Source organism: Ceratotherium simum, chromosome 15 (genome assembly GCF_057802395.1).
Source record: "Ceratotherium simum simum isolate JZ-2026a chromosome 15, ASM5780239v1, whole genome shotgun sequence".
NCBI classification, from domain to species: domain Eukaryota; kingdom Metazoa; phylum Chordata; class Mammalia; order Perissodactyla; family Rhinocerotidae; genus Ceratotherium; species Ceratotherium simum.
Window position 1 is genome coordinate 21,693,444 of NC_141914.1, and position 14,231 is coordinate 21,707,674.

Consider the following 14,231-nt stretch of genomic DNA (forward strand, 5'->3'; position numbering starts at 1 on the left):
GCCACACCGCATGCCCTCAGCACGGCTGATGAAGAGAGAGACTGTTAACTGTGGGGGTCCTCGGGAAAGCTTTTCAGGAGAACCTGGTTTTGAGAAACAATCTGTGGGAGCATGGGCTGGTTTAGGTGAACAGGGATGGAACTGAACACAGGACATTCACAAAGAGAGGCATGCTCCTGAGCCTTTGGGACACTGTCTCTACGTAGTGAACGCCAGTCACGTGAATGCCAGGGAGGCCGCAGTGCTGGAAGCTTCTCTTTTCCCCTAGCAATACTCATAATTAAGAATCCCAGCGATGTGCGCTGGCCCTCTGGCACCTTAGCTCTAGAAATGCTGCTGAGGCGTCTGGAGAGAGCCTCACAGGGATCCTGGGATTTCTTTGCTCATTCGTCATTTATTTATCAAGCTGACTATAGAGTGTAACCCAAATTTGGTGAATCTCATAGGATTCTAAATCTCCCCACCAATTTCAATACCACATCCTCACCCAAGTCCTCTTGGGTCCTCTGTTGACTCAGCATGAGGCCTTCATGGTATCAGGAGTCTGTGTGACCTGTGCTGGGTCAGGCCAAGAACCTCCCCGCTCAGACGCCCTTTTCGAAGGCCCCCTCCCTAGGGTGCCCGCAGCTTACCACCCTACTCAGGAGTTATTGGAGCCCAGCACCACAGGGTCACTCTATGGCCTTGGGTGGATGGAGCAGACCTCCTGCTGTTATTTCCTACCACTGACCCTAGCAGTGTCACGGATCTCTGCTCCCTTCAGAGTCCCCTCATTTCCTTAGCAGGAGAGCTTTTCCTTTCTCTCCCGCAGCCCCTAGTCCGAGCTGTCTCTGCAGGGCTGCTGGAGGAACTGCTCAACACTGGTGGAAGCGTGCCGCCCGGGCTTTTGGTCTGTCTCCCCCTCAGATGGCAGGGTGGAGCCAGGGTGGTGCCCTGTGACTAAATCCCATGCCCCGCATAACTCCCCATTTGTGAAGATCCTGGTCCTTAAGACTTGACCCTTCAGGCTTTCTGGAATATAGCTATAAATGACCCTCAGGTCACAAAGTCAGGACCTCTCCATGGTCCTTCCTCCAGAAGGACGGGCATATTCTTGTTTTCTCAGCCTCTGGGCTATGTGGCTGTGGTGGGCTAAATAATGGCTCCCCAAAGATGTTCCCCTGCTAGCCCCTGGAACTTGTGAATATGTTACCTTACGTGGCAAAAGAGATTTTGTAAATGTGATTGAGTTAAGGATTTTGAAGCAGGGAGAGTATGCTGGATTCTCCAGGTGGGCCCAGTGTCATCGCAAGAGTCTTTATAAGAGGGAGGCACAAGGGTCAGAGTCAGAAAAGGAGATGTGACAATGGAAATAGAGGTCAGAAAGAGAGAAATCTGGAGATGCCACACTGCTGGCTCTGAAGATGGAGGAAGGAGCCATCAGTCAAAGAATGCAGGTGGCCTTTAGAAGATGGAAAAAAGCATGGAAACAAATTCTCCCCTCAAGCTTCCAGAAGGAACGCAGACCTACTGACACCTTGATTTTAGACAAATAAGACCCATTTCATATTTCTGACCTCCAGAACTGTGAGATAATACATTTGTATTGTTTTAAGCCACTAATTTTGTGGTGATTTGTTACAGTAGCAATAGGAAATGATACAGGGGCATTAAATCTCAAGTCTTTCACAGGATACAGCAGGGCCTTCAGCAGTTCACCCCATGGGCCTCTTTCACCTCCTGCCACGCTCCCCTTGTTTCAATTTGTGCTTTAAAAGGAGCACAGACTTGTGGTGCTCCAAATATACCCCATTCTCTCTCACAGTTCTCTGCCTCTGGTCACGGTGCTCCCACAAATGCCACCCACCACCCTTCCCCAATCTGCTCAATGAACTCTCACTCCTCCTTCATGACTGGGCCCAAATACCCCATTTTCTGACAAGGTGTCACCAAGTTCCCTGACAGGCCGGGGCACCCCTTCCTCCATGTCGTGTAACACGCCTTCCTCAAACACTTAACACCAGTTTATAATTCCTTTCATGTCAGCTCCCAACTGAGCCTAGAGGTGGGGCCATGTGTGTAACTGCACGTTCCCAGCAGTTCGTACGTGGATGGATGGACACATGAACGAATGAAGGAAGCTCTCTTTTAAGAAGCTCACCTGTCCAGGAGGGACACTGGGACATATACAGATAACTGTAAGGCAGAGTAGAACGTCGTAAGGACCCTCAGGGAGGAGCAGATGAAACGCTTTGGGGGTTTAGAGGAGAAAACAGTGTTCTCCTCACGACCCACCTGCCTCTCAGAGGTGGAGGGAGGGAAGGGGGAGTGCGGTGTCGGGATGGGTCACATCAGGTCACAAAAGCCGAGGCTGGCTCAATGCTGGTGATGACCTCAGTGTTTGACAGAAACACTTAGGCATCTGCTGAGGGCCTGTGTAGAACGCTACTCGGTTCGCTTGCCTCTTGAGTAACGTCACCCATTCCACCCAGCTCTCTAGCGCTGCCTACCTGCCCTTGAGGTATCTGTGCCTTTGCTTTCTTAACCCCTCCCACCACAGTCCTGTCAGAAGGCTCCGTGGGAAGAAGGAAGCCCCCCTCCCTGGTCTCTCCCCTCCCCACGTAACTCTCCCCACACGCTTGTCCAAATTTGCTCAGCTGTCCTTTTCTCCTGGGACTATCCAGCGCAGGTCTCACAGGGAGAGTCTTTCTTCTACCAAAGGCCACTGAGCTGGAGGGAAAATCAATTCAGAGGCACACAAAAAACTGACAGACCTCAGTTACTTTTATATTTTGAAAAAGAATTTACCTCCTAAACCTAAAACACAATAGACTATAAAACATATTTTTAGTTTCAGATCATGGTCAGTTCAAGAGGACAAAGAGCATGAGAGAGAAAATAGAAAAGACACAGTAAGAAGCTCAAGACAGGTAGGAGGAAAAGGGGAGTGAGACAGAGGAGGACAGAGAAAGGCCAACGCTGTCCATCCACCCAGATCCTGTACCCCATAAAATTTCCATTTCTACTCCCACCTCAACAAATCGAGTGCTTGTTGCTCAGTTCAAACCTGGAAGTCAGATTCCAAGGTGAACTTCACCCTGCATTTTTGTGTCTGTGTATAGATGGGAGTGCACCTAGATATCTCTACTTTCTCAGGTGCTGAGGATTCAAACACCAAGGAGAGCGGAAGCCTTGTGTCCGAGGCTTAGGAGGCAAGAGGCACAGAGGTGAGTGTGGAGAGAGGAGATATAAGCAGGGCCACATCATGGAGGTTGCTGATCCACTTGTTTAAGATCAGGAAGGATTTCCTCTAATTGTTCCTTGGTGATTACTTCGGCTCCAAATTATTGTGTTCTCTTTCAGCTCTAAACTGTATCCCTAGATGTGCTCTCCATGTTTTCTTACCTAGTCTCTCATTTTTCCTCTGTCTCCTTGTTTTCTGTTTCCTTAAATTAATTCAGTAATACAGTCTTTTGCCATGTCCAAATGTCTATTCAACGCTTCTACTGGGGTTTTAAATTCTACACAATATTTTTCATCCTTATTCAATATTTCGTGATCCAAGATTATGTCCTTTTTATGATGGTTTGCTTTAGCTGAAGAGAGGCAATATCCTTTAAATCACTGACAAGACAAATTAGATGTGTTCTAAAACCCTCTATTTTACTTCAGAGGAAGGTAGCTTCTCCAGATCTTCAGAAACTTGTGGTCCTCTTCTTGTGAACTGCAGAATCTCTTCATAGGTCCTTTACCCCTGAATTGTTAGTGTTACATGAGAAGAGCTATAGTTTCCTATCATAGTAAATACATTCTCTTGGCTTTTCCCTCATGGTCACAAGATGGCTGCTATAGCTCCAGGCATCACAAACATTCAAGGTAGGAAGAAGGTAAAGAGGTGATGCCAGCCACACCTATAGCTTTTTCAGGAAAGCAAAAGCCTTCTCGGAAGCCTCCCAGAAAACCTTTGGTGTCCAGAACTGTGTTACATGGGCACCTCTAGCTATAAGGGAGGCTGGCAAAGCAAGTGTTTAGCTCCTTCAGCCTATATAGAGGAGGTGAGCAAGGAAGAAAGGGGTTGGCAATGGGTGGATGGGTTACCAACCAACAACGTTGGCCATAAGCCTAGGGGGTGGGCTTCCCTCCCCACACCCTTTTCCCCATCTCCCAGGAGGAATAGCCCTTGCTTTTGATAGCCCTTTTCTGCTACATCCCAGACAAATAAGCCTCAGCTCTCAATGGCCTCCTTCAATCCAGTTCTTATAACATTAAGATTCAGCAAAAATTCCTCTACTTTCTGGCACAAAGGCAAAACCCATCCTTGGTTTTTAGTGCTGCTGCTACAGATTTCCCATATTTGTTTATTCTATTGAGTATACTAATGAGAATTTATGAAAGGGAAGAAGAGTAAAGGGCCTATGACCGTCACACCATCACGCCCCAAAGGGTACTCTTCCCTTTTATAAATACACCGTAACCTTCCATCTGCCAACACTTCAATTATCGGTTAGCGCCCTCCTGGAGAAGTCCTTCATAGTCAACTGGAAGCTGCAATGGGAATCAGGATGGGGTCTTGAGGGAGTAATGGGATGAGGGAGGTGTCAGGGGGAGGAAAAAGAGAACTAGAAGGGAAACAGGAAAAGTGTCTAACGCCAAGTTCATTAACTCGGATCCATGTGGCTCAGTGGTACCCTCGGGCATAAGAGGAATAATTTAACATCACACTCCGTTCAGAGTCTGTGGATTCCTTTCCCTTTCCCTCTGACTCCCTTTATTCCTCTCCGCTGTCTGGATATTTCTGCTTCTATCTTCCTCGCTCGTTTGATTTTTTTTTAATCCCCATAATATGAAACACATTTTTATTTAGTTTTTATTTCCCCTTGTTGTAAAAAGAAAAAGAATGTTCTACATTTTTCTCTAATAAAAAGAAAGGAAAAGCATTTTAAATTGCATAAAATTCCAAATGAGTTTTTCCTTGTATATCTGCCATCCCAAAAAGGAAAGAAAGCAAGCTTCCTCACTCCCAGGCGAGTGAAAGAAATGACATTATCAGGATGAAGGGGGCACAGGGGATGAGAGAAGCAGACTGGGGCGGGGGGTGGAAAAGTCGGTCTTGTGAGGCAGCCTCTCAGGGGTGGAAACAGGCTGCCACCACTGCTCGGCCACGCTGGACTTCCCTCCTTCAGGACAGTGAGTCGGGGAGAAGAGAGGGAGCCAGCTCACCAGGAACTCCGCCTTTCTTCTGACTCTCCAATAACATGTACCCAAAAGTCTCTGGAGGAAACAAAGCGAGCAATTTATCAAGCCCAGCGAAGCCTCTGGAGTGACCAGCAGGACTGGCCCTGTCCCATCGTCGCCAGAGCATACCTGGGGAACGAAGATGAAGCAGTTGATGGTGGTTGTGCAAACAAAGATGCCTCCAGACGTGAGTCCAAAGACCAGGTTGGGCCAGGAGTGCAAGTATCTGGTGACCACAAAAAGAAGCCCAGCAGGCAGCACCACGAGGTTGACCCCAACCATGATGGTTAAAGACTGATTCACTGGAGGAGAGCTGACGTGGTCCGTCAGGCCAGCCAGGTAGGCACCATACAGCAGCAGCAGGCCCTGGAGGCGGAGGGGAGACCCAGAGGCTCAGAGAAGTGGAATAACAGGCTCAGAGTCACAGAGCAGTAGGCTGGGACCAATTTCCTCATCCGTAAAATAGGGATAATAATACGGACTTTACAGGGTTACCAGGAGGATTTACTAAGATAGCACATGGGAAGACCCTTAGAGTGGCCCCTTAACCTAGTAGGCGCTTAATAAACTTTATTTTCCTTTCCTTCACTGATAATTGGTTGATCAGAGGTCAGCAAGTCAGCAGCCATCAGACAGGACTCTGCCAGGAGGAAGCACAGAACAGGATGGTGTAGCTGGGCTACCGGGCACTAGGAGGGCAGTGGGTGCATTGTGCAGCTGGTGGTGAAGGCTACTGCACCCATGTGGGGTTTCACAGTACACAAAGCTGAAGGGCATGTGGAAGCTGAAATAGCCCTGTGGTCTGCTTGTCACGCCATGTGCCACGCAGGGGCAGTGCCCCGAGAAAGGGGCTCTTTTTTCTAATTTTCCCAAAGGCACCATCTGCTTGCCAAGCCCTGCACCTGCAAGACTGCATCTGCCTAGAAGGGATGCCTTTTCTAATTTACACAAAGGAGCTCCATAGGCTAGCAGTGGCTCTGTGCCAGTGGGTGTTTATGGAAGATGCAGAGTGGAAACAGGAGAACAAAGGCAGGCTGGGACCTAGACCAGACTCTGGGGCAGGCCCAGACAGCAGAGGCTCCATCTCTACCCTTCACCCGCTTGGTGACATTCTCAGCCCCCACCACCAGGAACCCAGGGGCCTATTCTTTCCTCTTTCCCGTGAATATAAACCTGCTCTCAGATTTCTCATTTGTACTAAGGAGAAAATGACTCACAGCACCTTAAAGCCCTACCTCTCCTAGAAGGAGCTGCATTTAAAGAGAAATCAAAGCTTTAATCAATATCACATAATACTATGTAGATTCAACACATGTTCACCTGACTATATGCAAAGTATCCTACTCAGTGTAGGGCAGGAACCAGTGCTACAAAGAGGAATAAGTCATGGTCCTGCCTGTCAAGGAGCTCAGTCTGGTAGGGAGATTTAATAAGGCACGCACACAAATGTACATGTTCAATAACACAGAATGTGAAGATGCCATGGGGATGAGGTGGGGGTGGGAACTATGGGGATTCAGAGGGAGAAATAACAGTAACTAACAATAACCTGCCAGTGACCCTGAAATCACACGGCCTGACCAACTCCACCTGCAGAGACGGCCCTGAGGATAATTTTTTGGCGGCCTGGCTGTACCGACAGCGAAGGAGTCAGCGTGGCAGAGATGCCTTCTGGGTGCCCCTAATGCCTACTGCCCCAAAACAGGCCTGAGGGCGAAACGAGGCCACTCTGAGATCTCCAACGACCAGAAGACACACGAGTCAGGAGACCAGTGGGGTCTGACTTTTGGGGAGCTGACGCCATCAGGTGGCATTTGGCAGAGTTGGATCATTAGTAATTTCATCAGAGGTGAATGAAATTAATTCTATGGTTTTGAAATGTTCAAATCTGATTCTATTGAAATGTTTTAATTCTATTAAAATTCCTGCCAAGAGGGAACTAGGTTTGAATAAAGCCTCTATATATCCTTGACTCGTGTTTGAGGGAATCACATCCAAGACTCTAAGTCATTCGCCTCCACTGCTGAGAAGTGTGTGTGTGTGTGTGTGTGGGGCAGCTGACAGGCTCAGGTGGGGGGTCTGGAACTTAATGTGGAGATCTGGTCCTCCCAGGAACTGCTCCTTGACCAGGGAGCCCATGGCGTCCGGCTCAGTCAGTTTCCTGATGCTCAGCATTCTTTTCCCCTTTTATTTTCTTTGTCCTATGGAAAGATATTACAGTGAAATAAAACGGAAATGGGAGTATATAAAAGGCAATGGAGAAAATAAATCAAGTTGAGTCGCAAAGTGAGTTGCTATGGGGGAAGTGCTGAGTCTCTGTGCTGGGGAGGACATGCTCTTTACAGGGACTAGAGGAACCGGGAGAGGCACTGTGTTTTCCAGGACTGTCCAGGGGGCAGCAGAAGATTAATAATAATATCTAAATTTATTGAGCTCTGACTATGGGCCAGGAGTGGTTGAAAACTCTGAACATTCACTAACTTTTGAAACTCTGACCAGCTCTGAGAGGATATTATCGTCATCTCCATTTTACGTACGAGGGAACTGAGGCTCAGAGACGTTAAATGAGGTTCTGGGTCAGCCAGGAAGGGGCTGAGTTAGAATTCAAACTCTGTTCTGTCATGTGATGAAGCTCATTTTCTTAACCATTAGCAAGAAACTGGAGATAAGAGCTGTTCACGTCCTAGTGTTTTCTTGTAAAAATATTTCTGTCAAACTAATAGATGTACATAGTTAAAAAGCAACATTTCCCTGTCCCAGCCCTGCCCATCCCTGGGCCTATTTCTCAGAAGCAACCAGTTGAACATTTTCCTAGTGGTGAAATGAGTAAAGCTTACCTTTAAAGACCACGTATTTCTACGAAAACTCCTCCTCTGCCAGCAGTCAACCAGGCCTCTCTATCCTGAGAGTCAACAGGGGGCCTCCTGCCATGCAGGGCTTGCCCTGTTCATTGAAACAGGCCTGCCCTATGCACCCCCAAGCCAGAGTCTCTGTCCCTCCAAGCTGAAAACCAGCTGACAGGTATCTAAAGACCTCCCTTAGTGCCCTGTATAGGTATCCTATAACCTCTGGAAATAACATCCTACTTTTGCCATCCAACAGAGACAAATGAGTCTAATGATGGGAGATTCAGGGCAGTATGGGAGACACTCTGAGGCAGCTGGAATCACTCCAAGGATTCATGGCTGTTGTCATCTGTCTTAGGGCCAGCTCACCTCAAACCACAGTGAGAAAGTTAGGGGGTGAAAGGCAGCAGGATTCTGGACCCGAACCTTGAAGGAAGACACAGAGGGTTTTAGGGCACTTAAGAGAACAGATTAAGCTGGAGAGAATATCTCCTCATAATTCTCCTTGCAGGGAGTTGGGGAGAAAACTGGTATGGTCAAATTGATTAAAAAACCAGACCAAAAAATGGGAGAAACAGTGGATGAATTCCACTTGATTTGGGGGAAGAATGAAGGAGTCCAAAGAGTTGGAAAAGTGACCCCCAAAACAAATTAAAAGTAGAGAAATAATAAGGGTCATGGCTCTGAGATTATGCATCAACAGGACTCCTCTGGTTTCAAGATTCTTTGCAGAAATTATCTCGCTGATTCCTGTAATTCCCACTTCATATCCATTTTGTTGGTGAGAGAGAGACTGTACCCCAAGGAGATGTGGTTACCAACCTTGCATCCCAAAATGAGAGTAATCCAGACATCTGAGTACCGGGAAGCACAGAAGTGTGTGCTGGTCAGAGAGCAGGACACATCTCTCCCTGTCACCTAGGAGGGACACAGAGTCAGGGTTGAAGACACCCGCAATTGCCAGGAACACACAGTGGATCTTTGTGAACATCCTGGAATGTGAACTCCTCTACAGCGTATAAATTTCCCCTTAAGGGGAAATTTATGTGACTCCATTACAATCTAAATGAGAGTGACTATGAGTTGGAGGAAAAGACGATGAGGTTGGGCTGACATGTGCACCTTTGGTGGCCGCAGGGCTTACCCCTCTGTCATGTGCTTTGCTACCTCAACGATTCCAGTTGGTCCATCAGCAAAATTACAAATTATTTCACATCATGTTCCTGCTATTTGTTAATAGTTGAAACCTTAAATTTTAAATCTGCAACGTCAAGATTCCACTGTATTCCTCAGCCCCTCGTGAGGCTGGAGAAATATAATACTTCCTATTAACTGAGCACCACGTACTGGGCACAACTGAATACTTTACCTGCATTGCTTCCCTTAATCTTCACCAGAGCCCTAAGAAACAGGTAGTATTATTATTTTGATTTTACCTATGAGGAAATACAGACTTAGAGAGGTTAAATGACTTTCCCAAGGTCACATGGCTGGTAAGTGGTAAAGCTGAGGGATTTGAATCCGGGCTGACTGACTACAAAGACCGTCTCAAAATACTACCTTTCCCTCTCAACAATTAGAGGAAGGCAACTTTCTGTAGCTGAAAGTTCTCATTATTGATAATGTCGAGGCAGAGATAACTGCCAGGCAGACTCCAGTGTGCTAACATCTCAGTGGACGCCGATGGAAGACACTCGGAGTAGCAGTGGGAGGGCAGCCCTCCCTGCAGACATGGGGCAGGGCATTCACGATAGCCTCAGCTCCTGATTCTCCTTCCTCTTTGGGTCATTTATCTTCTTGTTGGGAGGATGACTACACAGTGATTGTTACTGGGAGAATGACCCCTGTGTACCCACAGAAGCCAGTCTCCCCATTTCAGGAATTAAATCCTCCAGGGATTGGGCCCCTTACCGTCATACTGACACCAAGAATCTGGAGGCACTGGATGGGATCAGTCAGTACCCATGTTATCAGCAGGATCACATCAGCTATCACCAGGGCGGCCACCAACCCCAGTAGCTGCAGGTCTTTGATTATCTGTAAAAGAGCCAAGGTCATAATTTTCCTTAGCTTGCTGGCTGTGTGACACAGGGGCTAGAGTGTCCTATGTGTTCTGGGCTACAGGCTTCAGGGTTAGCCCTCCCAGGGAGCTTCAAATCCATTGTTCAAAGATGAAACATATACTAAATATTTACAATGATTTCTATAGCCATATCATCATTATCACCATTAAACATTTCCATTTACTTGTCTTTTCCACATCCTGCCTTTTCCCACAAAGGATTCAAGGAGTTTTATAAAATAAATATACTATTATTTATACATATGTTTACATGAGCACATGGAGAGATGTGGAAGTTTTCATATAAAACTGTCAACATTCATTAACCTGGAGGGTGGGATTGAGAGATAAGGGTGGTAGGGAAGGGGGATTACTAGCATTTTCTTTATGTATATATGAATTATTTGCCTTAATACAAAGAAAATGTGTTACTTTTGTGACCATAAAAATAAAATTAAGAAAATACATATACTGCAACAGGATAAAAAATTGAAAAATATCAGGGAAAAGAGAAGATAAACAGAATTATGATGAAGGCTCAGGTGAGGAGCATATATAACATTCATGATTTGGGGCAGAAATGTGGAACTGAGTTTTTGTCAATTAATGAAAAGAAGGAAGCACAACCAGTTACATGATTCATGGTGTTTGTAAGATAAAAACAAATCAGTTGCTTAATCAAACTGCTCCAAATTAGTGATAAAGAGAAAATCTTGCAAGCAACCAGCAAAAAAAGACATATTATGTAGAGGGGAACAAAGACAAGGAAGATATCAGAGTTCTCATCAGATATAAGACCAAGCGAGAAGACAGTGGAAGAAAAACTACAAAGTACTAAAAGTAAAAAAGAAAACCTCAACCTAGAATTCTCCATCCCGCAAAAATATCTTTCAAAAACAAAGGTGAAATAAAGATTTTTTCAGGTAAATAAAAGCTGAAAGAATTCAGCACTAGCACACCTGCACGAGAATGTTGCTATCCATCAGTCAAAAGGAAAATGACACCAGATGAAAATATGGCACTATACAAGGAAATTAAGAACTCTGGAAATGTTAACTTCATGGAAAAATGTAAAATTGATTTTTATTTTTAAATATCTTTAAAAGATAACTAATTGTTTAAATAAACTATTGGGACTAAATCAAATTGAAAAGCTTCTACACAGCAAAAGAAATCATCAACAAAATGAAAAGGCAACCTATCAAATGAGAGAAAATATTTGCAAGTCATATATCTGATAAAAGGTTAATATTCAAAATATATAAAGAACTCATAAAACTCAATAGCAAAAAATCAAATAACCCAATTAAAAAATGGGCAGAAGATCTGAAGAGACATTTTTCCAAAGAAGACATACAGATGGCCAACAGGTATATGAAAAGGTGCTCAACATCACTAATCATCTGGGAAATGCAAATCAAAACCATAACGAGATATGACTTCATGCCTGTAAGAATGGGTGTCTTCAAAAAGTCAAGATATAATAAGTGTTAGGGAGGATGCAGAGAAAAGGGAATCCTTGTGAACTGTCGGTGGGAATGTAAATTGGTGTAGCCACTATGGAAAACAGTATGGAGCTTCCTCAAAAAATTAAAAATAGAACTACCATATGATCTGGCAAATTCCTCTTCTGGGTATTTATCCAAATAAATGAAAATACTAATTTGAAAAGATATATGCACCCCCATGTTCACTGAAGTATTATTTACAATAGCCAAGACATGGAAATAACCTAAGCATCCATCAGTGGATGAATGGATAAAGAAGATGTGGTATATATATATAAAATGAAATACTATTTAGCTATAAAAAAGAATGAGATCTTGCCATTTGTGACAATGTGGATGGACCCTGAGGGCATTATGCTAAGTGAAATAAGTCAGACAGAGAAAGACAAATATTATGATCTCACTTATATGTGGAATCTAAAAAAAAGAAAACTAAAACCATGCTTACAGAGAACAGATTGGTGGTTGTCAGAGGTGGGGGTGAGGGGTGGCGAAATAGGTGAAGAGGGTTAAAAGGTACAAACTTCCAGTTATAAAATAAATAAGTCATGGGGATACAATGTACAGCATGGCGACCACAGTTAATAATACTGTACTGCATATGTGAAAGTTGCTAAGAGAGGAGGTCTTAAAAGTCCTCATAATAAGAAAAAAAATTTTTATAACTATATGGGGATGGATGTTAACTAGACTTAATTGTAGTGATCATTTCACAATATATACAAATATTGAATCATTATGTTGTACACCTAAAACTAATGTTATATGTCAATTATACATCAATAAAAAAATAAGAATAAAAAATAAAATAATTACATGGGAAAAAAAGAATAAAAAAGATAACTAATTGTTTAAACAAAAATAAGAAAACTTGTGTGGGGCTTTTAACATATGTCAAAGTGAAAACAATAACATAGAGATTGGGAAAGAAAGAAACGGAAGCATACTGTTGTGAGATACTTATACTATGTGAATGCCAATTATACACAAACTCTTTCAGAAATTGAAGAAGAGTGAATACTTCCCAATTTATTCTATAAGGCCAGCATTATCCAGAAAAAGATTTTATAAGAAAAGAAAACGACAGAGCAATGTCCCTTAAGAACACATTATAAACAAAATTTTATGAAAATGAATCCAACAATATAAGAAGAGGATGATACATCATGATCAAGTGGAGCTTGTCTCAGGAATGCAAGGTTCGTTTGAGATCCTAAAATCATTTAATGTAATCCACCATAAGAACAAACTAAAAAAGAAAAACCGTATGATCACGTCAATAGACACAGAAAAAACATTTGACAAGACGCAACATCAATTGTTTATAAAAACTCTCAGCAAAATAGGAATAGAAGGGAACTTCCCTAACTAAATAAAAGGCATCTACAATAAAACTGCAGCTAACATCATACTTAATTTTGAAAGACTTAATGCTTTCCCCATAAGATCAAGAACAACTCAAGAATGTCTGTTCTCAGCACTTCTATTAACATTTGTTTCTAGCCAGTGCCATCATACAAGAGATTGGAAAGAAACTGTCTTTATTCACAGATGATATGATCATCTATGTAGAAAAACTGATGGAATCTACAAAAAAGCTACTAGAACTAATAAGTAGTTTAGCAAGGTTGCAGCACAGAAGATCAGCATACAAAAGTCAATTGTATTTCTAGCTATTAGCAACAAAAAACAGAAAGTGAAATAAAAAACAATAACATGTATAATAGCATAAAAAAATAAAATACATACGAATTCTAATAAAAGATGTGAAAGATCTTTACTGAAAACTACAAAAAACATTGCTGAGAGACATTAAAGATCTAAATAAATGGATAAATATAGTGTTCATGGGTTACAAGACAACATTGTTAAGAAGTCAGTTCTTCATAATTTGATCTATAGATTCAACACATTCTCAGTCAAAATCCTGGCAGGATTTTTGTAGAAATTGGCAAATTGATTCAAAAATTCATATGGAAATTCAAAGGACCTAGATTAGCCAAAACAACATTGAAAGAGAACAAAGTTGGAGAATTGGCACTTTCTGATTCAAGATTTAATATAAAGCTACAGTAATCAAGATAATATGGCATTTATGTCAAAATAAACAACTACGTCAATGAGACAGAGAAGAGTCCAGAAATAGATCCACATATGTACGGACAAATGATTTTCAACAGAAGTTCAAACATAATTCAGTGAAGAAAGAATAGTTTTTTCAACAAATGGTGCTGGAACAATTGAATACACATGTATGAAGAAATGAACTTCGATCCATACATCATACCATATTTCAAAATTAACTCCAAATGGATTATAGGCCTAAATGTAAAAACTAAAACTAATAAAACTTCTAGAAGTAAACACAGAAGAAAACCTTTTAGGGCCTTGGATTAGGCAAAAATTTATTGTATCTGATACCAAAAACATGATCCATAAAAGAACAAAGTAGTAAATTGGACATCATCATAATTAGAAACATCCTCTCTTTGAAAGACACTCTTAAGCGAATGAAAAGAAAAGCCACAAGCTGGAAGAAAACATTTGCAAATCATATGTCTGATAAAGAACTTGTATCTAGTATATAAAAAGAACTCTCAA

The 14,231-nt window shown here is 42.9% G+C and overlaps 1 protein-coding gene across 1 annotated transcript in view; it reads right to left on the minus strand.

Annotated features, from left to right (window-relative positions):
- The window catches only part of GPR156 (G protein-coupled receptor 156), an 88,340-nt gene that overhangs the window by 8,275 nt on the left and 65,834 nt on the right, over positions 1-14,231 (minus strand). Inside the window, exons 6-8 of the mRNA XM_087439663.1 lie at positions 9,972-10,097; positions 8,883-8,978; positions 5,344-5,580 (exon numbers count right to left, since the gene is read on the minus strand). Of these exons, the coding sequence (XP_087295789.1) occupies positions 5,344-5,580; positions 8,883-8,978; positions 9,972-10,097 (459 nt within the window). The remainder of the gene's footprint in view (positions 1-5,343; positions 5,581-8,882; positions 8,979-9,971; positions 10,098-14,231) is intronic.